This window comes from Lupinus angustifolius, chromosome LG07 (genome assembly GCF_001865875.1).
Source record: "Lupinus angustifolius cultivar Tanjil chromosome LG07, LupAngTanjil_v1.0, whole genome shotgun sequence".
In the NCBI taxonomy this organism is placed as follows: domain Eukaryota; kingdom Viridiplantae; phylum Streptophyta; class Magnoliopsida; order Fabales; family Fabaceae; genus Lupinus; species Lupinus angustifolius.
This window is the reverse complement of record NC_032015.1, coordinates 9,091,133-9,114,254: the sequence shown is the minus strand read 5'-3', so window position 1 is coordinate 9,114,254 and position 23,122 is coordinate 9,091,133. Positions and strand designations below refer to the sequence as shown.

At 32.8% G+C, this 23,122-nt stretch overlaps 4 protein-coding genes across 6 annotated transcripts; 2 read left to right on the top strand and 2 right to left on the bottom strand.

The window, feature by feature from the left end:
* On the bottom strand, positions 190-3,587 carry LOC109352220 (50S ribosomal protein L6, chloroplastic-like). 2 transcript variants are annotated; one of them, XR_002108341.1, is made up of 4 exons: positions 3,418-3,587; positions 2,366-2,674; positions 327-724; positions 190-294 (listed from the first exon to the last, which is right to left on the bottom strand). XR_002108341.1 is itself a non-coding variant. In XM_019594100.1 (3 exons), exons 1-3 carry the CDS (start codon positions 3,450-3,452, stop codon positions 388-390), a joined length of 681 nt encoding a protein of 226 aa, XP_019449645.1. In that variant the 5' UTR covers positions 3,453-3,587; the 3' UTR covers positions 193-387. The 2 variants fall into 2 exon arrangements, 1 of the variants encoding a protein (XP_019449645.1); XM_019594100.1 differs by having other exon boundaries at positions 193-724.
* LOC109353065 (heavy metal-associated isoprenylated plant protein 31-like) lies at positions 4,991-6,162 on the top strand. Its single transcript, XM_019595250.1, has 3 exons — positions 4,991-5,090; positions 5,185-5,266; positions 5,704-6,162. The coding sequence occupies exons 1-3, from the start codon at positions 5,085-5,087 to the stop codon at positions 6,030-6,032; spliced, it is 417 nt and encodes a 138-aa protein (XP_019450795.1). The 5' UTR covers positions 4,991-5,084; the 3' UTR covers positions 6,033-6,162.
* LOC109352488 (heavy metal-associated isoprenylated plant protein 12-like) lies at positions 9,101-10,042 on the top strand. Of its 2 annotated transcripts, none has more exons than XM_019594489.1 (3): positions 9,101-9,254; positions 9,425-9,503; positions 9,633-10,042. In XM_019594489.1, the coding sequence occupies exons 1-3, from the start codon at positions 9,246-9,248 to the stop codon at positions 9,872-9,874; spliced, it is 330 nt and encodes a 109-aa protein (XP_019450034.1). In that variant the 5' UTR covers positions 9,101-9,245; the 3' UTR covers positions 9,875-10,042. The 2 variants fall into 2 exon arrangements, with proteins under 2 accessions (XP_019450034.1, XP_019450033.1); XM_019594488.1 differs by having other exon boundaries at positions 9,123-9,254; positions 9,422-9,503.
* LOC109352346 (myosin-11-like) lies at positions 11,889-17,159 on the bottom strand. Its single transcript, XM_019594297.1, has 8 exons — positions 16,770-17,159; positions 16,093-16,293; positions 15,887-16,009; positions 15,640-15,677; positions 15,470-15,548; positions 13,408-15,210; positions 12,661-12,758; positions 11,889-12,471 (listed from the first exon to the last, which is right to left on the bottom strand). Exons 1-8 carry the CDS (start codon positions 16,836-16,838, stop codon positions 12,225-12,227), a joined length of 2,658 nt encoding a protein of 885 aa, XP_019449842.1. The 5' UTR covers positions 16,839-17,159; the 3' UTR covers positions 11,889-12,224.

Here is a 23,122-nt window from a genome sequence, read left to right as displayed (position 1 = left end):
CTACCTACTAGAAGATAATTTTTAAGAGGCCAGCTGCACAATGTGATCATAATGCTCCTCAATCCATCAAAGGTGGTTGTCATGTATAAGTTTAGCAAGCTCATCATCATGCTCTTCATTGCATGACTCTTGTTGAGATTAATATCAACATAATAACAACAAAGGTTTTAAAGCCTATACATGGGACAATTAATCCATCAAAACATGCTCATACACTAATAACAGCTTTTGTTATGCTTTAAAGATCACGAGCACAAGTGATTCTAGCTTAACTTAATCAACATGAATTTCTTTACCCAGTATACTTAATATTTCCATTACAAATAGAAGAGGAAAATTAAAAGGAGATAGATAACAAAAAATTAAAGAAAATTGAAACCTCCCTAGTTACTTCTTCTTCCCTGCTTTTCCTTCCTTTCTCCTTACAATTTCATCAGCATATTTGATACCCTTACCTTTGTATGGTTCTGGGGGTCTCCATCTCCTGATGGAAGCAGCAAACTGGCCAATCTCAGACTTGTCCGATCCGCTAACTGTGATTCGGGTGTTTTCTTCCACCTTCACAGTGAGGCCCTCGGGGATGGCCATCTTAACAGGATGAGAGAATCCAAGATTCAACACTAATTCTTTTCCTTCTACCATAGCACGATATCCAACACCAACAAGTTGAAGTTTCTTATCAAAACCTTTTGATACTCCAACTACTAGGTTGTCTGTGAGTGTCCTAATAACATTTATTTGCAAGCAACGTAACAGTCAAATATATGAATATGCAAACAAATGAACTATAATTAGAAGTCAAATAGTGATGCAGTACTTTAGCTTTCAAAGACGAAACCTATGATTGTACTCTAAATGAAAAACTTTTCTCAATGTAAATACAAAGTAACAGGATTACAGGAATAATAATAACATAACACCAAGCCAATAGATACTACGAAATTAACAGTGGACAAAGGAGAAATGAATCAAGAACATTTGGGACATGTACCACACAAAAGTTAGTTGAAAATCCTTAGATATTTAATATATCAAAAGTTCAAAAACATAAAATAACCTTGAATGTAAAAATAAACCAAACTATGAAACTAGCAAGGGTTAATTGTAAAAGTTACTCACACTAAGTGAGATCAATATTTACACCACCTTCAGCTTTAAAATGCTCCAAATAAAACAAGCTTTTTATCTTGTATACAAACAACCAAAGCAAAGGGGACAAACCAGTGAAGGAACCATCAAAATGGTAGTTCCAAATCAAAATTTAATGGCATCCTATCCCCAATATGATTTGTTACTTCCATTACTTTGGGAAATTTTCTAAGTGACTGCTTGAGGTAGAAAGGGTAGGAAAAGAACAAGAAATCTCGGGGTTTCAATAACCAGGAATTCTTGAAATTCCTCAGGATTCTAAACATAATATTCTACATTAATCAATATGGAATCTTAATAACATATGCACCTAAGACGCATTCATAAGAAAAAGGATATTAAAACCTAATTAAATAAAAATTCGAATCAAATAATAGTTCTTAAAAACAAATAACACAACAAAGATAAAATCTCTAAAAATAAGGAAAAGTCATAAAATCACGAAATAACATACCTATGACAAAACCCCAAAATTATAATAGTTAAAAATAACATAAATTGTACCCAAAGAATATCATAACTTTAACCTTATTTTATAACCTCAACCATTCTGCATCATTGCTTCCTGTCTTTAGTATTTGTTAACAAAATACTACCAACACCAAGCTAAAACAGTATATTGCCATGATAAGGCAGTCCCCATATATGAATCAAAGGTTATACATTTACATCTACAATTATGCCATAAACATTAGTAGCCTCGCTTGTTTACTAGTATCACAAACAAAATGTTGTTCTAATTTCGTTTACTAGTATCACAAGCATTTTAAACCCAAGATTGATGGTGCATCCCTGTTTTGCAAAAAAAAAAGCACAGCCATTAGCCATCCACCGTGTTTACTCTAACCGGCGTGTTTCAAACTTGCGTGGCAGACTCAACCACTATCTTGCACAACTCCAACTTCTATTTTGCACTAGTTCCTGATTCGCACATCTTCATCCACTATTTTGCACACAGTTTCTAAATAGATCCAATCCTATAAAGAACCCTATATTTTCATCCCAGTCAATCACAATTGCTTAACAGGTTAATGAATTTTTTTATTGAAATAGCTATCTTAGATGTAGCGGCCGTTCAGCAACATGCTATGCTGCTATAGGTTTCTGGAGGTGGCCGCCACGTGACACACCCACAGATAACTACTTTTGTACAACTTGAGACAAAAAACAGAAGTAGAATATTTCCAATTAAAAGAATGGTTGATAAACTAAGTACCTAAAAAGCCCATGCATTTGATTAGCCCGTCTAGTTTCGACTGCCTTTCTAACCCTTAGGATTCCATCTTCCACCCTCTCAACTAGCACCTCCCGAGGATAAGTTAATCCAAGTTCTCCCAAAGGACCTTTTACTTTTATATCCTGCCCTTCCAAGTTGATTGTTACATTCGACGGGACTACAACTGGTTGCTTCCCAATTCGTGATTCCTTACACTCTGTAACCTTTCTAGTGAAACCAACACGAGGAGTGGGAGCACTTGAAACTCTGAGTTTATTTCTCTCACCAAAGAATCCAGACGTCAAATTACTGAAATAGAATAGCAAAGGACTGGTGAGATTTCTCAAATTTATAAAATACAAGCATAGAAGTAATGAACTTTTCATCAACTAGGAAACTATATCAATCATGTGCATAAGTGAACAACAAAGAAATACAAAACCAAGTGTACCCGAAGTAAATAAAAGGTCAGGTTAACTAGATATTTTCCTTGAAATCATTTTCCATTTCGTACCTTTCTGGCCAAAATCCTCACATCAAGATTTTTCTACAGAAGAACTCTATCAAGTGACCACACAAAAATAAAACTTCTCCCAAAGCCCCTATTTTTTTAAATAACATAAATCATGAATATATTAACATTTGCCAATGAATTAGTTCTGCAAGGATTTACACCGCTGATGGAATACTGAGCAAGATTCAGAATCATTATTCTCCAAACACTGCTATGCTTCTAGCAGCATTTCATGAATATCTTAATTAACTCACCCATTTTATAGAATTTCAAGCATATATTAACAAAAAGGAATATCTACAAACAAGTTATGTTGACAACCCTATTCAATTAAAGACCTTGTATGCTCCAACGAAAAAGAAAAGCTAAATTTGTAATGAGTATCTTTAATTTCATTGTAACACTTTACAACCATATATATTAACTATATAAGCATTATTGAAGAATGTTAAAGTGCAATGTAACACATGAATGAACATGGGGAAGATGGATAAGAGAGAAATATGAAAGTAGAAATGGATAAAGTTAGCATCTTTGCCTGAATTGAAACGAGGAAGCCACTGAAGAAGCCATTGTAAGTGTGTGAAATGAGTCAGTATCTTCCACTAAGGAAGAAAAAAAAAGCCTTATCCGACCAAGAGTGTTATCTGTTACTGAGGTAGGGTGTGATTGGTAATTTTATGCTTTTCACTAGAATTTTGGAAGGATACCATAGCCCTTATTGGATACTGGACTATAACTTTTAGGGACCTAAAGCCCAACACAAATTTAATGTCTGTAAGTCCCTTTTCATATTATCTCTCACATGGTATATGGCTAGTCATCATGCTCCTTGTCCAACATTGAAATGTAAAGAAGGAAGGAATCCATCAGTGATGTCTCCATTTCAAATAAACCTGTTTAATTTTCATCATGTTGTGCTCCACTGTATTTTAACATAGATTTAGTGGTGGAGCCACTCATAGATAAAAGATGTTTACATACATACATTCAAAGAATATATTATTCTTATATAGTTAATATTTTTTATACCCTTAATTATAAAATTGCATCCATAAGACTGATTTGTCATATTCAAATGTATTTTTAAACATTTCATATATCTTGCTTTCCTGTGTGTCGACGTTTTAAATCCACCAGTTATTATAGATGTATAATTAAGTTGTTCGACACTCTTTACTTATATTAAAAGAACATACCTTTACCAAGTTCAATTTGTTATAGAGATCGTCTATCACCCCCACTAATTGATTTTGAATTCGATCAAGTATAAAAGAAAGTCATTTATTCATTTATTTTTTATGTTATGTTTAGTGATTTTAATGATGAACTGTAATAAAACACAATTGAAAAAGAAGAGATAGAACTAAATAGGAGTGCCATTTGTTTTGTTTATATTTATTTATCTATGAATTTAATATTTATACTTTATGAGTCTAAAGATTTATATATAGTCAATATATCATTCACCATTCATTTATATTACTTTTGTTGAAGAATCAATAATTATTAAATATAAATAGTAGATATGTATTATCAATATATAAAATTCTTATACTACCACCACATATATTTTTTCCTTGTTATTTAATTAGTTTCACATTTCTTTATGCCATTATACTCCATGCTAGGAAAACTCTCAAAAATAAAACTTTGATATATCTCTTTGTATTCAATTTTATTGCCCTCTATGGTATTAATCAAGACATAACATTAGGAAGTGACATATATTTGAATGAGGGTAATATATATACTATCACAATTAATATATTATCTTATTTATCATTTATTTATATTATTTATATTTAAAAGAAAGTTGTAGTTATTAAATATAAATAATAGATAATAGATAATATAATAATTATACCTTCAGAAAAACTCTTACATTACATATATGTTTTCTCTATTTGGAAAAAGACATATGAGTGTGCGTCAAAATTGGGGAGCGTAAGAAGGAGCCACGCTTGTGCCATATCCACGCGTGAATATACTACTCTACGCATCCTTTTGTGATTTCAAAACCCAATAATGCTTTTTCAGCCTAACTCTTAAAAAGGTACCCTTCACAAAGTTTAGTAACCAAAAACGTTTTACTTTCTCCTAAGTAAAAGGGTGGCCATATCAATTAGCCACCATTTTTTTCTGGCATAGAGGATTCAACAAGACCATTATCCATATTTTGTTGTCTAAGCTAAACAAGCAATAATGTCTGTAAGTCCCTTTTCTATATTATCTCTCACATGGTACACACAAACACTTAATGGTTTTGCTTGACTCATAATATTGGTGCAATGTGATATTGTAGAATATGCTGGAGGTGAGAGTTACAAATCTTGATTGTGAAGGGTGCGCTTCAAAATTAAAGAAAGCTCTTTTTAAGCTCAAAGGTATATTTTGCATAACCAACTATGTTTTTTTCCTTATACTTTCTAGGGGTAATTTGATTCATCTTTTAACCATAGAGATTACTGATCCTAAATGATGTCTCATTTTCTGTCCTATGTCAATTAAAATGTTATTTTTTGTTTTTAAAAAATTTCTTTTATTCACATGGCAACATGTCATTGGAATGAGACACCATTTGAAACAGACGTTTCTATCCATCTTTTACATATGCATTCTAGTCTCTGAATGAATAATTATGGTATACTTTACGTTCAATGGTTGTAATAACATCCAAATCGTTCATCATGCATTGTTAAATTAAAATTATAAGTTTATAGTTCTTTTATGTGCATGTTATTTCGGTTTTGATTTTTCCCAAAATCCCAGTGTGCATTCCCCACTTACTTTGATGTTGATTTTTTGAATGTGTGATTTGCAGGAGTAGATGAGGTAGAAGTTGAAATGGAGGCACAAAAAATAACAATAAGAGGCTATAGCTTGGAGGAAAAGAAGGTGCTAAAAGCAATCAAAAGTGCAGGGAAAGTAGGAGAACCATGGCCATTTCCAGGGCATGCTCCTTTTGCTTCATTTTACAAGTACCCAAGTTATATTGTTAACCATTACTATGATGCATGCAAAAGTGAAGCAACCAATGGAGTCCACACTTTTTTCCACACTCCTTCTGTTTATTCAGTTGCTGTGGCTTCTGATGAGGAATTTGCTTCACTCTTTAGTGATGATAACCCTCATGCTTGTACTATAATGTAAACAAGGTTAATTACTTGTTACTTAGGCTTTCTTTTTAAGAAGGTTGAAGAAGAAAAATGAGTGAGGTATATCATTTTGCAATTCGAGGGAATCATGAAAGAGTTTTGTGTTTGTTTATTGGTTGATATTATTTTATTTTACCAATTTTCTTGAGTGTATTGTTATATCCCTCCTCATAATATGCACCACATTTTTCTCTTTATTTTATTTTAACAATTCTATCATATTTCCTTTTCAAAATTATTGTGGCAATATGAAGAAATAGTTTGGTAATAGCACATACTAGTTATTATAACATGACCAGGATTCTTTGTCGCAAGATAATCTTGTTCTCATGTACTTAACCAACCAAACTATATAGAATAATATAAAAATATTAATTTATGTTATTATAATATTTCTTTTTAATTAAGTTAAATTTTTTGATTGGATGAGAACACAAACAAAACAGGAATGGAGACAAGTAATCTCCGTTCTTATAATAACAGACATTATTGGAAGAATATTATAAATGTAAGCCATTTATTTTGTATATCTGCTGTTAAGTGACATTGCATTTCTTAAAGTTAGTTTAGTAGACAAGATTCTTTGTCTTCATAAGGAAATTTAGGTTGATGCCTCATTGGCATTAGTATAAAAAAATCATTTCCAAATGGTGCATTATGGCATGTATTTAAATTCAATATTTCCGTACAGCATTCATCACCAAGTTAAGTATTGCATTTTGTTTTGATTTAGAACATAATGGACTTCTGACCTGTACCTTGTACAAAATAACAACAAAATCTTAAGTTAGTCAAACTTCTGTGCTACAAACGAAGAAAGAAACACAACTCTTGAGCAACTTTATGAAATTGGACTTTGCAATTGAACCAGTTTTTACTAACATATTGAAGAAGAAATGTTTTAGTAATTAATTACCAAGTAAAAATACCAAGAAAAAGTAATTTGCTTCATCTTTAAGAAATGTCCTTTTTTTCAACTCCCTTACAGCAACACAGTGATGGGTTGTAGTTAAAAATAAATATTAATTTCACCACTACATCATTTACAAAGATTGGCACCATATCATTTCCTCCATTAAATATGAAACCAAAATCACTGAACCACAAGATTACTTGATCTATTGATGTTCAGAAGTACTTCAATGTGTCATAGTTGAACAAGATATTCTCCATTAATAGAGAGATAAATATTTAATTTTATATGTATTTTCAATAATAAAAATATTATTACATTATATATAAAATGATAAAAATTTGTTATTATTTCCTTTATTTTTTTTCGTTATATCCTTACTCATCATAGTTGTTCAAGAGTGTATAACTTTTCAACCTATTATTATTTTTCTATTATTACAATGCCTTCTCTATGTGGCTTCCTTTCGGTTTCAGTTGTCCATTAAGCACCTCAATCCATCTATTCTAACCAGTTTAAAAGTCAGTTCATTAGTAATTATTTAAGTGCAACTACTTTAAGTTAATTTTTTGTACAAAGAGTAAAATTGTTGCGAACAAAAAAAATTATGAAAAATTCTCCACAAAGATCATGCTTTGGTAGCCACAATTTTTATAAAAAGGAGTTTGAAATACTTGTCTCAAATATTAAAGGTGATCCTATTCATTTATGTTATTATAATATTTCTTTTTAATTAAGTTAAATTTTTTGATTGGATGAGAACACAAACAAAACAGGAATGGAGACAAGTAATCTCCGTTCTTATAATAACAGACATTATTGGAAGAATATTATAAATGTAAGCCATTTATTTTGTATATCTGCTGTTAAGTGACATTGCATTTCTTAAAGTTAGTTTAGTAGACAAGATTCTTTGTCTTCATAAGGAAATTTAGGTTGATGCCTCATTGGCATTAGTATAAAAAAATCATTTCCAAATGGTGCATTATGGCATGTATTTAAATTCAATATTTCCGTACAGCATTCATCACCAAGTTAAGTATTGCATTTTGTTTTGATTTAGAACATAATGGACTTCTGACCTGTACCTTGTACAAAATAACAACAAAATCTTAAGTTAGTCAAACTTCTGTGCTACAAACGAAGAAAGAAACACAACTCTTGAGCAACTTTATGAAATTGGACTTTGCAATTGAACCAGTTTTTACTAACATATTGAAGAAGAAATGTTTTAGTAATTAATTACCAAGTAAAAATACCAAGAAAAAGTAATTTGCTTCATCTTTAAGAAATGTCCTTTTTTTCAACTCCCTTACAGCAACACAGTGATGGGTTGTAGTTAAAAATAAATATTAATTTCACCACTACATCATTTACAAAGATTGGCACCATATCATTTCCTCCATTAAATATGAAACCAAAATCACTGAACCACAAGATTACTTGATCTATTGATGTTCAGAAGTACTTCAATGTGTCATAGTTGAACAAGATATTCTCCATTAATAGAGAGATAAATATTTAATTTTATATGTATTTTCAATAATAAAAATATTATTACATTATATATAAAATGATAAAAATTTGTTATTATTTCCTTTATTTTTTTTCGTTATATCCTTACTCATCATAGTTGTTCAAGAGTGTATAACTTTTCAACCTATTATTATTTTTCTATTATTACAATGCCTTCTCTATGTGGCTTCCTTTCGGTTTCAGTTGTCCATTAAGCACCTCAATCCATCTATTCTAACCAGTTTAAAAGTCAGTTCATTAGTAATTATTTAAGTGCAACTACTTTAAGTTAATTTTTTGTACAAAGAGTAAAATTGTTGCGAACAAAAAAAATTATGAAAAATTCTCCACAAAGATCATGCTTTGGTAGCCACAATTTTTATAAAAAGGAGTTTGAAATACTTGTCTCAAATATTAAAGGTGATCCTATTCCAAAATAACGTAATAAAAAAAGTTAAATTATCCAAGTGATTTAATTAATTTTAAAAGATCTATTGACTAAGGCTCCAAAGGCCACTCTCACACATGAATAAATGGAGAATAATGACATTTGCAAAATTAGAAATTTTTATATCATAATAATAAATCTATCTCTATTTCTATTTTTGTTCATATACGCACTCAAATTTTTTTACCAATAAAACAACATAAATTGGGTGCGCTTAAAATATTACTTATAAAAGAAGTTCACAACCTCAAAATACCATATAGTACAAAGGCCTCAATTTTCAAGGCTCATTCCACATCCTTCATTGTTTTCACACCCTTCTTCCTCTTCCAATGGCTCAGGTACTGATTTTCATATTATCTTCTCTGAAGAACTCTAATTTCTTCATTCCTTATTATTCTAATGTCCATGCTTGGTTTGCTATATATTTATATGCTTTACTTGATTCAGAGAAATAATTTTAAAATTTATTGTACATTAATTTTATTTACCCTCTTTGGATCCATTGCAGAAAGTTGTATTAAAGGTCTTGACTATGATTGATGAAAAAACAAAGCAAAAAGCTATAGAAGCAGCAGCCGATATCTATGGTTGGTATTAGTATTTCACATAAAAATCAATTTTTTACATTCAATTCATATTAATTATTGAAAAATGTAGAACATAGTATACAGTATAATTAAGGAACTGATGGATCTGTTATAATTATTGGTCAATAGGGGTTGATTCAATTGCTGCAGATATTAAGGATCAAAAGTTAATAGTGATTGGTCAAATGGACACAGTGAAAATTGTGAAGAAGTTGAAGAGAGTAGGGAAAGTAGATATAATATCAGTTGGACCTGCCAAAGAAGAGAAGAAAGAAGAAAAGAAAGAAGAGAAAAAGGAAGAGAAAAAAGAAGAGAAGAAGGAAGAGAAAAAGGAGGAGAAGAAGGAGGAAAAGAAAGAAGAGAAAAAATAAAAAACAGTACTTGTCATCTATCTGGTTTTTTTTCTCTTCAGATTCTACCCTCTTTCCTTTATTTGCATATTTTCCTATATTGAGAAGCCATTGTAAGTTGAAAAAATTGTCTAGATTTTGTTTTTGTGCTGTGAGTCTTTGCTCATATCTATTCTTTTTTTAAGTATAGATCAGTATCCAAGATGGAGATGAGTTTTAAAAGAATGCCCAAAAAAAGTTGACCAATGGAGAAGAGGAAAATAAAGATTATTTTTTATTTTATTTTTTTAATCTTTTCTTCCCTTTCTATGTTTATAGATTATGTATATAATATAAGTTGTTAAATGATGTAAAATTTGGGATAATTTGAATGAAATATGTAAACTTACTTTGTATTGGTATATCCAATAATAAATTTGTGGAGACAACATTGATAAATAATAATATATATGTTTAAGCTTTTAAAATATTAAAAATTGGAATTAGACCAAAAATCTAAAACATTAGATGAATACAAATGAGATGAAAATTGGAAATTCCGATTTCATCCCTACTTGTGATTTATGAGTCATTTTCATGTGTAAACTTTTTATGGTTGATTATATAAAGGATTAATTAAAAAATAATTAAATAAATGAAAACCTTTTGAGCAATTTTAAATTTTTAATTCATAAAGTAACATAAATGTGATACAACTGAATTTTAAACATTTTCTCTACACTCAATGGCACCTAAATCCAAAAAGGCTAAGGAATTCATTTATCCAAGTAAAGGAATTGGGTAAAGACAAAGGTGGTTCTCAAAATATTCTTGTGAAAACTATAGAGAATGACTAGTGCACAAGATTGCTCAACGAGCAAAGCATTTGTTTTAATATTTTTTGGTTAGACTCTAAAATCGCAAAGAGACCCTAGATGATACGTTTAAACATTATTTTATTTGTTCTCATAAACAACAATTATGACAACAAATACCTTGAAAACTTTGGAAAAGATGGATTTCCTCTTTACTTCAAGCACGGTGAAAACATTTTTTAGGAGGGTTTAAATCAGGCATCTATGAAAAACTTAAAAGGAGTAAATGTCCATTAAGTTATTCATCTTTTACAACTAAATTTGTAAATGAGATAAAAGAAAGAGTGTAATATTGATGCCTAAAGAATTATGCATAATTAGTGCATCATTTACCATTCATCATTTGAATTATTTTTTCTAGAAAGTCAAACATAATTGAAAATAAATGATAGATGATTGAGTGACAATGTAAAAAATTTATACACTGTTATTATATATATCTTTTTCTCTAAAAGAAAAGGGAATAACGAGTCAAAAATTATTATCATGGGAGAAGAGAAGAAGTCCTTCTGTATTTGAGGTCTCTAAGTACCAACCTAGTAGATCAACACCTAGAAATATTCTAGAACAGAAAAGGCTGAAGCAATCTGCACAACCACCATCTCCAAACACAGGTCCAGAAAGGAAGATATCCCGCTTTCCTTAATCCTAATGATAAAGTATCAGCAAAGAGTACTTCTATGTTCAATATATTTTTTTTTGGTATAACTAAGCGTGCCCCTCACCCTACGGGTGAGAAACAAATCATATGAATCGAACTATTGACTTTTTGATTTTTTTATCAGGACAGTTTTCTATTGGTATATGTTACCTCCAATTTAAAAGCTTAAATTTCATGCCCAACTTGCATGAAATTGAAATCCCAAGATCTGAAGTTCTGAACTGTATGCATGCATGGCAATTGTTATTTTATAGTTTGGGAATCTTTATGCACTTCCTATATACCATCAATGTTTGCTTCTATACTATTAGTAGTTTAAATTAAGCTGGTTTTGAGTTCTGATATGGAATGAAAGTCAGAGACTAACTTCTGATATGAATGAAAGTTGAAGCCAAACTAAGCTGGTCTTGAGTGATGGAAATTGAGTTCAAGATCAGAACAATATAGAATAATTTATCTTTGGACCCACATTTACATACATGTTATTCCTTCAACAATGTAAAGTACTTTTTCATTTTTCCATGAGCCATTACTGATTTTACATGTATCTTTTTGCATGATATAAAACACTATAATTTTAATAACTTCAAAATTAAAATAGGAACTTCTAAACTTGGCTTCCTACAATAGATTTTGAAAGGTCCAGCCATCCAGGTAACAACAAAACATGATGGTTGTTTTAGGTTCAATATCCTTTTTGTTCTTATGAGCATCAGAGACCTTATTTTTTTGTTTATAATCCATTTGTTACAGGATATAGATCTCCATTGAAGTAAGAAGTACTGGTTAAACTCTATTCCACCACTGTGATTAGGATAGCCTGCATGCTTCATAACTCATGAGTGTGAAAAGAATTCTAGTTTTTCTTACCATTCTTGAGATTGCGTAGAGCCAATGCAAGCTGCTGTCTTTCTCCTTCTACCTCTGCAAATTTAAGACTAATGTCTGAATATCTGTCTTGCATTTCTTTAAGTTCACTTTCCTTATATTTGTTTCTTTCCTTTAGGATGGCCAGTTCATTCAATAACTCACTCGTATGGCATTCACAATCGCGATCATAATTGAAAAGAATCGCCTCATTTGCTGTGCAAGTTTTCCCTTCACTGTCAGAGTAAACAAGATATAAGAATTAATAAATAAGTTCGTGGATAAGATGTGAGACATAAAGATAAATTCAACATCTGATTCTGAAGCAAGGATTTTTCATTACAATGGGAATAAACAATGTGAAGGTTAATGGTTGTGTTCAAGGGAACCGGGGATTCAGATGGATTAATGATTTTGATTTGTACCTTTTGTGTGGTGCTAGACAAACTTTGTTCTCAGCTGAATGGCCTAGTGTTCCTCCCTTTCCAGAATTTTCAACAGTGGTGTTTGTGCCATCCAATTCCTTCTCATGTTACAAATATAACAACAGTCAGAGTTTAGCATATCAAGATATCGACTATGTGTGCAAAGCAAAACTGAAGTTAAACCTCAATCAAATACTCCCTTTTCTTTTAATTTTTACAGTTAGATAGGAGGTGCAGGCACATAGGTAGGTGATAGGGAAAGTTGGTTGCTGGAGGATCAAACATCACATACCCAAGTGACTCGGGCCTGTGCCAATTGACTTACAAGCCTGTTGGCTAGTTAGAAATGTTCTTTGAGCATGGTTTAATTATTAGCGATCAACGTCTTGACCTTGCCATCTACAATTGTATCATGAACTATAAAATATTTGACGTTATAATTCCTGAACAAATGATAATTACTACCAAATTGATTTTAACTTGTTTTAAAGCGAAGTTTCTTTCAGTTTTTGTGCTCATGTCAAATGTTTACTTTAAAGAGAGAGTGCATGTTGCAACTCCTAGTTATTTTCATCTCATGAAAGATTTACTAATCTACTTTGTTTTTAACTTGATTACCTATTCATCTTTACTGTGTAGTGTTCTGTTTACTAATAGGGGAATGGGATACCATGTAACCTGGCCTCATAACAACAAGATGCTTATGTCCTTAATTTATGATTTCTACCATGGGTGCTGGACAATTACCTTGTGCATGTCTGATTTTGACTTCTTATAATGTTCCTTAGTGGAAGAGAGAGGTGCAGTACACTCATTGTCCCTTGAAGCCAAATTCATATGTGTAGCTGGTGTTTGTCCTTCTTTGTTCTTCAGCTTCTTTTCGGTAGCACTGAATTTTGCTTTCTTCTGCATCAGCTTTCCTTCTAGTTTAGATATATGTTTCTCCATATTTTCTTTCTCCACTTGTTCTTTGTGCAAGCTATCTTTTAATTCAGTGTGCTGGATGTTAAAGGTTTCTACTTCTGAGAGTAGGGTGCCAAGTATTGTGTCCTCATTTTTATCCTCCTGCATTATCATCTTGGTCACTTTCTCTGTTGACTTGCCTTTAGACAATGCGTAATCCTCTATCATCAGCTTTTCATTGCTGTATCTTTGTACATCTTCAATTTGTTCAGACTCATTCTCTAGTTCTCGTGACATCATTTCTATTGTTTTTCCTTTTGAATCTATTTGGTCCAATAGCTCTTGTTTCAATTCATTCTGATTTGTCATCATCCTGAGCTCTTCATTGCATTTCTGGAGCTTCTCTTGCAGAAGTTTGTTCTGCTTCCGCAATTCGTCAGATTCTGCACTGGCTTTGATGGTCATCTTTTCATTCTCTTCTACCTTCATTGCCATTTCAACTGAAAGCCTTCTACATTCATCCCGAAAACGCTCAGATGTAAGAGTATTATCATGTCTTGTCTTTCTCAAGGTCTCCTCAGCTTGGATAGCCCGCTCTTCCTGCTCAATCTTTGCACATTCCATAGCATGGAGATCTTCTTGAATATTTTCTGCCTGTAATTTCAGTTCTCTCTCCAAATCGTTGACTTGATTTTCGAGTTCAGTGATGCAGACCAAAGACTCTGAAAATTCATCTGCCTGCTTCTTTATCTTTTCTTCTAACCTCTCTACTTGTGATTCAAGTTGTTCTATAGTAGCCAAATAAGTTGAATTTTCATCCTCTAACATGATTTGTTGAGCTTGTCCTTGCTTAAATCTCAAAGTGATATGCAGATTTTCCTTCTTCAGAAGCTCGTACTTCATGGTGAGCTCACTTATGTGATCATTTAGCTGCTCACATTGCCTATGATAAATGTCTATTTCACTGTTCTGGTCTGCAATTTTCTTCAAAAGATTTAATTCTGTGGTATTATCCTGCCCTTTGGTATTCTCTAATATTTCCTTATTCTTTTGTTCCAGCATTGCTTCAAACTCTCTCACTGCCAAAAGTAGTTCAGAGTTTGAGTTTTGCGTCTTCTGGAGTTGCAATCGAAGATTGACACTCAACTCTTTTTCACAAACCAGCTCTTCCTTTATGGCTTCTAACTGAAGCCTAGTATCTTCAATCTCCGACTGCAATGTTTTTGACGTTTTGGTCTCATTACAGAGGTTCTGCTGAGACTTGACTTGCTCATATTTAGTTTTGAGCATATCTCTCTCCTCTCTGAGGCTGAATATTTGTCTTGACATATTTTGTGCCCGGCTGCACTCTTTTTCTAACAGCTTCTGAAGTGATTCTAACGCTAGCTCGGATAGTTCTGCTTGCCTCTTTAGAGAAGAAACTTCTTTTTTGGGGTTTTCAGTGGTATTATCTGAAGGCTCTTGTAATCTTGGAAGATTATCTTCCAGACTGTTTGTCCAGTCAACTAAACTCCCATCTGACGCGGAACCCAGAGAATAATCTGTGTTTGACCTCCTGCGCATATGGGTTTTTGTAGCAATGGCCTCAAAAGTTCCTCTTGCTGGCATTGAATTCTGTCTGAGGGGTGGTAATAACCGACAAGAGTCCTGCCATGAAGTTGCCACAGGAGAAAAACCATTAGAATGCTTTTAAGGTAGACATTTTGCTCACTATACCCTGATGTGTTCTTCTTAAGGTTCCCATCCTTTCAAATATTAATAGTTTCTATGATTTTATAACAAGGGTTATTTCTTTTCTTAACTTATCATCTTAAGGTTTTATTTAGGAAATTCTCAACTGTGTTCAACAGAAAGTGCTAGGTAGCTATATAAATCTAAGATAAAATGTGAGTCATTGTGACCTTACTTCAATGTTATAACTTTCATCTATACTGCAATAGCTCAGTTGGTGTCTCAAGCTTGCATTTCCATTATCTTCCCGATTTCTGAAAGTAAGGTGAAAAGTATATAAGCATATATAATAGACAACAAAAAACTTAAGAGATTTAATTAACTAGTATTATGGTTCATTTTCACCTTTGATCAGTAAATCCTTCCACATTCTGAATCATCACCTGACTCAAAATTGTTATTTGAGGAATCATATTTAGTATTTATAATCTGATAATACTAAGTAATATAAGAAATATAGCATATATGCAATGGTGAAAATGTCCTGTGAATCTCAGATTCTGAAAGTTATGGAAACATGAGAGAATGAATTGCATGAATGTCATGTTGAGCAAGACACAGGAGACAAGGGAGGGAGATAGAAGGTACTAACATGTAGAGTCACGCCTGAATTGGCGAACTTAAGCGGTAGAGAAACAGTAAGTGGCTCAATTTGTGCAGCAAAATCAGCGAGGTCTAACGACGCTTCTCCGAGAAAGCCAGATTTTGAAGATCCCTACAAGAAGCCAAAAGGATTAGACTTTCCAACAAACATCCTGGTAGGTAAAGGACAATGCAATTACATCTACTGCTTCTTACAGTTGAAACAGCAAAATGGTAGATTTTCTCTTTGAGTTTTCCTGATTTTGAATCCTTAACCAGTTTAACCGATTCAAAAATTGGATTCTCCCATGTGCAGGTTCCATCTTGGATAGCAACTTTCTCAAGTTTTACCGTTGGTTTCCCAACATCATCTGGCACCAAAGCTATCATAAGTGTAGACTTTTTCATCTTTGGCACCTGATAAAAGAGAAATACAGAACAAGGTAGTCACTGTCTGCATAATCTTTATATTGGCATAACATTCCCAACATTATATTAGATATCAAAATCTACCACTGGATGCTGAGTAAAATTCAAACTTCCAATGAAATATGTTTCAAATATAACAGCTAACCAAACTGTTGGTGCAGCGGAAGCAATCCTTGCACAACATTGGCCACGAGCAATCAAACAAAGGGCATAGAAAATAAATAGAACAGAAGAATACAAGATAATTTGTTAATGAGTTCAACCAGCCTACATCCCAGGAGCTTGATCGACATAATTAGTGTGGTACAAGTAATAACAAGGGACATTGATACCCTCCTCTTTTCCAGTACTCAAGTGGAACTTCGTATAATATCATATTTCAAGTATCTTCGAGACAAACCTCATTTTGAGATTAAGAATCAGAGGAAATAAAGCTTTATTTTATGTTGGACTCTTTGTCTTACCTGAGTTGCATGGAATTGCAGCTTAAATACAATTGTGATCTTGTTCTTCTTGGTCCATGACTTGAACATGTTTTCAGGCTGATAAAGTATTGCACTTGTAGATTTTAGACAGTGCTTTTAAAAGTGAAACCTCATTGTTTGTGTGTGTGATAGCTTTAGTTAATGAATGGGATGAGTATTAGGATGTTTGAAAACGAGTGTGGTGAAATGATATATCTTCCGATTTCTTTGCTGAGATATTAGGTGCTATACTGAACTTGCATGGTTAGAAAACGAAAAGAAAACGAGAATGAATTTGATAGTGAAAGCTTCTCCACAGTCACGTAGCTGAAACGTATGGTTCTCTACTTCTCTTTTTTGGCTTTTACTTTGGGAGCCAGGAGAAGGAATGGGTGGCAAATTTAAGATGACAAAAGGGACGCTGGTTGAAATGTATTTAAATCGTGTACTATTCTTAAATAAATTAACATATGATATATGATATTGGAAAGAAGGATTTTGGTAATCATTTCATGTTAAAGTGTTATATGATTGATTTTCCTCAAATAAGGTTTCGAGTTCGAGTTTTGTGGATAAAAAAAAATATTCGTTAGGAGAGTTAGCCTTACATACCTGTGAATGTTCCCAACTCGGATAAAATTGCCTCCAGTACGAGTATACCGGTGGGAAACAAAAAAAACTAAAATCTCATGTTTAAAAATTTCTTTTTGCCACATACAAGAATTTGTATTTAATACTGTAATCTTTAATATTATAAAGGATCTTTACTCATGCTATTGTTATAAAACTTAAGTTGGATTTGCAGATTCTGTCAAATTCGGGATGACTTAGTTGAATTCAGTTTGTGTAAATTAAAATGATTTAAAATCAGTACTGTACCACCGGCGGGTTCAACCGGACCCCTAACCGAAATGGTATAAATATTGAACCCGTCAAATATCAAAATTGGTCAAAACCGGTGAACCGGCGAGTATTTGACTAAACAGACCGGTTTATATACATATTTTTTTTTTGTTGAAAAAAACTTAAAAACTTAAAAACCCATTACAAATGTGACGCATCTTTCCAATCATTCTTCAACACTTCAAGACATATGCTTCTAAGGCATACTTAGATTACACATTTTGGTTCCTAACATTCGTGCGTAATCTCAGTGACATTTGTTGTGTAATCTTGGAGTATTGTCTGAAGATAGGATTTGGTGGAAAAATATAATATCGATATGAGACAACCTTGACTCATATGTGTTAAATGTTAAAACTCTAAATTTATTTGTTTTGCAGAGTGAGTTGTCATTTATTTATATTTTGCGATTGTCAAGTGATACTTTTGGATTGATATATGTTTTGTAATTTAGACTTTGAATTTGTTAAAGACTTAAAGTTGTTTGTTTATGTGAATTTTGAGTAGATTATGAATTATAAATTTGAGTATCTACCTATTTGGAATTTTTTTGTTATAGGTTTATATATACATAAATATAAGTAGATATGTTCGGTTTAACCGGCATGCGGTTTAATTACTGAACTACTAGTTGAACCATTGTATCACTATAATAGCACCGTCGGTTTGATAACTGGTACGGTTTTACCAACACTAGTAAATTTAAAATTGATGACTTTGTTAGATAGATTTGTTAGATCAATCATTTTGTTTAAAAATTAAATGATGTTTTGAAATGAAAATTTCGTCACTATAAATTTATTTATAATTATGTTTGTGATATGTTATTCAACATATTAATGTTAGTTGTTTACTTCATTTGAATACATTGATTTATTATAAAATTGGTAAGAGTTTCTATTAATGGAAATTGGGAATTATGATGGAAGGTAGGGGTGAGCACGACTCGACATTACCCGCTTATCCGGCACGGTCCAATCATGATTGGTCCGAATAGGATCGGTCCGATCGGGTCTAGGGCTGGGTTCGGGTTCCAAAAATAGACTCAGTCAATATTTAGGGTCGGGTATGGACCAAGCATGACCCGACTCATCCCGTCTCAGGTCACTCACTCATCATATTTATATGTGTTTCTATTCAAATGTGTATAGAGTAATGACACTCTTTTGGTCGAAAGTATATTCTTTAATTTTTCCTTATACATGATTAATAATATATATATACATATATCATTTTATATATCAAACTATATATTCATAATAATAAATAATATTGAGAAGTTTTTATCTAAAATGAGTATGTATTATATTTTATCGGAAATAGGGTCGGGTCGAGTTTAAAGGCTGACCCGGTTACTATTTAGGGTCAGGTTAGCTTCGGGTCTAGGGCCGGAGTCGAGTTCAAAAAAGTGACACAACCAATATTTAGGACCGGATAAGGACAAACTTTAACCCGACCCATGTTCACTCCTAATGGAAAGTGGTGTTCAGGTGCCACATTGATGTCCTAACATCAATCTCTTAATATAATTGAGATTCTGGAAATAGAAAAATGTTAATGAAATCAATATGCATTAAATGTTATAAAAAAGAACAAAAATAATGTAAAGAGTTATATGTCAATTATTACGATTAATATACACTAATTAATGACTCCCATTCAAATATATATTAAATGTGTGGAACTTTTTCGAGGGGAAATAAATATTCTTAATTTGAAATTAAAAAAGCATTTAATGTATACTAAAATGTATGAAAAAGTTGATTAGATCAGTTACGGCGACTGATATACATGATTTAAAAATTGAGGATAAATCAAAATATCTAAATTTCAATACTCTTGTTGATATGAAGAAAATATACAATAGTCCGTATATTACTAGCTATAATAATATATTTAGATAGACAACACGAATATTGCATAAGTTCGAAACGTCAATTGTTAACAAAGATCAAATACGCAATAAAAAACCACACTATCAATTCTCATAATTAGTCTAAAATAGTCGTTGTTCTTTTGTTATTATTTTTATTTGTTTTTCTAACAAAAAAAGAGTCAATGCACACTGTTAGTTTTTAATGTTTTCATTTTTACTCTTCTATTGTAATAATATTTGATATGCCAAATTCCCACTAGAGATTCATTTCTAGTATTCGAAGACCTAGTATTCGAAGACGAGTCAATGAGGCAGAGGAACTTGGAGTTAGAGGTGTGAAAATGGGTTATTCGGATGAGTTTGAGTTAGTCCACATTAGGTTTAGGTTAAATCAGATTGAGCTAAATTAGACCAGGCTAAACCAGACCGAGCTAAATTAGACCAGGCTAAACCAGACTGAGCTAAATTAGACCGGGCTAAAAAATCCAGATATAATTTATACATATCTAATTATGACTCAAACCCACCCTAAGCAGATAGTGGCGGGCCATTTACATATATATATATATATATATATATATATATATATATATATATATATATATATATATATATATATATATATATATTCGATATTAATGTACAATTCTTTAACACATTTGTTATGCCTAATGCAACCAAACTTATAGATCTAATGTATTGTGTCTGAGTTGAGACGTGATGTCAAGTTCACGTATATAATTTTTAACATAACTCATTCCATTTATTAAATCTCTCATTTCCATTGGATTCTCATTCTCTAACACAATATAAGTTGTAACTTCACTTTAATATATAAACATTTGGAGGCTATAAAAAATAATATCACTTTAGTTTATAGTAATAATGATTGTATAGACTCAAATTCAAAATAAACTTTATATGTCAAAGTATAACCATCATCATACTATACGACCACTATTCTTTAATTTCTATAGGAAAATTCTTTGTATGCACTTTCATTGTGAACAATTATGTTATATTTGGTTATGTGAAGTTCTCTCATAAACAATTATGTTGTATTTTATTTTTATTGTAAAATTTATTTTCTTTATTATGTTTTTGTTGTAGAAGTTAAATCTAATTAAATACACAATTAAGAAAGGAAAAATAGAATCTATATGGTTAATATCTTCTTACTTGATTTGATACATTATTTTGTTATTGTGCAAAAATAATATAATGCTTAATTTTATAATATTATTTTAATTTATAAATATTTATGTTGTGACACCCTTCCTAGCACAAAATAAAAATTTTATATACAAGAACGTCGACCACGATCTTGGTTAATTACACATCGGATCATGAAAATAGGACATAGTTTTTTTTTCTTTTTCTAGTATTCATCACAATATAATATAAGTAGGTTACATATAGATATGTTTCAATAACAACATTCATGGATACGTAGTTCAAAAATATAGTACAAGTCATCATATACATAAGTTCATCACCAACATATCCACATCAGTACTAATATAGTAAATATATACATATAAGTAACAAAACATCCTGATCCCTGGGTGTACACGACGCTATCTATACCACAAAATACTATAAAACAATGTTATACATACCCAGACGACTATCGCATCGGTCTCACCTCCTCACACTACTATTCTCTTGCACTATCCTCCTCTGAGCCCTCCTCCGTGTCATCCTCATCACTAGAAATGTATATCACGCCATTGCCAATAGTAGGCTCGACGGGTGATCGGGCCCTCTTCCCGAGGCCATGGGCAGCAACCCTGTCACTGCGACTCCGTTTGTGCACCCTGTGAGAAGGAGATCCCAGAGCATACTCCGGAGTTTCCCTCACTGTGGGGGTGAATGAATCTGAGTGACTCCTTGAAGGTGAGAGGCACCAACAACACTGACATAATGAAATCCCCTGAGTCATATGAGGACGACTCCCCTAGACCACTGATGGTCCCGTAGTGGGATGTCTCATCGAAGGTATCGAGACACCTCATGATGGCTCAGCCCTATGGCTGAAATGATGGGAGGAACAAGAAGAAAAATGAAGAGGACTAGTAGGAGGAGGAACATACCTGACATGAGTAGGAGGAGGTATCGATCGTAACCCATAGTCGTCTGGAATGTGCATAACATATACCACTGACACGATAGAGCGGATGGGGAGTGGTACTCTAAACCATGGCGAATGGGTGCTGCAAACGTCTACGTCTCCCCAGAATACCGCTTGATACTTGCCAACCTCAACCTCTCCACGAGGGAGATGCACTATCTTTATCACACAAGGGGATCCATGAAGGAAGGCCTGAAATCCATCACTACCTGTAAGGGTGGATTGGAGAGTAAGTATCTACATATACACATGCACATTAATATAATATAAATGTATTAAGAATATTAAACAGAAGTCTGCAATAATCACATGTTTATCCCAATCATATCAATGCACAATAATGTCATGATGGTTGCGTCATTTTTCTTTTCTTTTTCTTGAAATCGACAACAAGATGAATGCATGGAGAATTAGACTTCTAATAGGTCTTAATGAAATGAAAACAACAAGGGTACTGACACCGGTCCGAATTGATTAGTGTCATGCTATTCTTAGGAAGCGGACATGATAAATACCGCATCGTACCCACCACAGGTGACTTATTGGCAAAATATCGTGCACTTGATAGCGTTAGAAACCCTCCGGTCGACAAGGATAGCCGTTGTTGAAAGGGTTTTTCTGATGCTTGCTTTATTTTGAGGTAGCAATAAGTTTCTGATTTGTTTATTTAATGATAGGTCGATTCTTTGCTCGCCATCTCGGCTTTGTTGGAATAAATTCCAACGCCGTTTTAATGGCTTGAAAGAAAAACTATAAACTACACTTACCTAAACTACTTTGGAGTGGAAATTCTCCAAGAAAATTATAAGAAAAAGATGTAGAAGAATAGAGAATTCAGTTTGAGAGAGAAGTGGAATGTGAAAATGTGAATTAGAATGAGAATGAATTCATTAAGCCTTGAAGTGCTTCCTAATTATAGGATTTTTCCGCCACCGCCAAACAGCTTTCTTCCACTGCCAAGCTGCTCACCAAACCCTTCACCATGAGTTTGGTCACTTAGCCAAGCAGCTTAGTCACCTGCTTGGGGCAGACTCACCCTAGTTGTGAGCTACTGACCCAGCTATGGCGAGCTACCTCTGAAAAGCCTATGGAGGCTACTTGAAATGAAGTCATGCATAAGGTCATGGTTGCTTGGTGGCTAAGTCAAATTGACTAAGTTGCTGAGTGCACACCGCCAAGCTGCTTATTAAGCACAGCTAAGCTGTCTGCTTGAGTAGCTTTGACCGTGCTGATGGTGATGTGGCATGGTGCTTGCTAAACTGGTCAGGTGTGTGGTTCCAAGCTAGGCGGTCAAGGTGCTCCGCTATGCTGTCTGCATGAGCAAGTTGGCTTGTGCCATGCTTGTGTTCTGATTGTGCCATGCTTGTGTTCTGAGCATGCCAGATTGGGTGTGACCGTGCCAGACTAGTGTCCAGGTGAGCTGGGCGTGGGCTTTGTTCAAGC

Bases quoted from the DNA above. Each gene is read 5' to 3' on its own strand.
- LOC109353065 (XM_019595250.1), top strand. The intron at 5,267-5,703 runs GTATATTTTGCA...TGTGATTTGCAG, and splicing joins AGCTCTTTTTAAGCTCAAAG to GAGTAGATGAGGTAGAAGTT.
- LOC109352488 (XM_019594488.1), top strand. The intron at 9,504-9,632 runs GTTGGTATTAGT...ATTGGTCAATAG, and splicing joins AGCAGCAGCCGATATCTATG to GGGTTGATTCAATTGCTGCA.
- LOC109352220 (XM_019594100.1), bottom strand. From the start codon at position 3,452: ATGGCTTCTTCAGTGGCTTCCTCGTTTCAATTCAG. The intron at 2,675-3,417 runs GCAAAGATGCTA...ATTCTATTTCAG, and splicing joins GCTTCCTCGTTTCAATTCAG to TAATTTGACGTCTGGATTCT. The intron at 725-2,365 runs GTACTTAGTTTA...AAATGTTATTAG, and splicing joins CAAATGCATGGGCTTTTTAG to GACACTCACAGACAACCTAG.
- LOC109352346 (XM_019594297.1), bottom strand. From the start codon at position 16,838: ATGTTCAAGTCATGGACCAAGAAGAACAAGATCACAATTGTATTTAAG. The intron at 16,294-16,769 runs GTAAGACAAAGA...CTCTTTTATCAG, and splicing joins TGCAATTCCATGCAACTCAG to GTGCCAAAGATGAAAAAGTC. The intron at 15,211-15,469 runs GTAAGGTCACAA...ACTTCATGGCAG, and splicing joins ATGAAAGTTATAACATTGAA to GACTCTTGTCGGTTATTACC.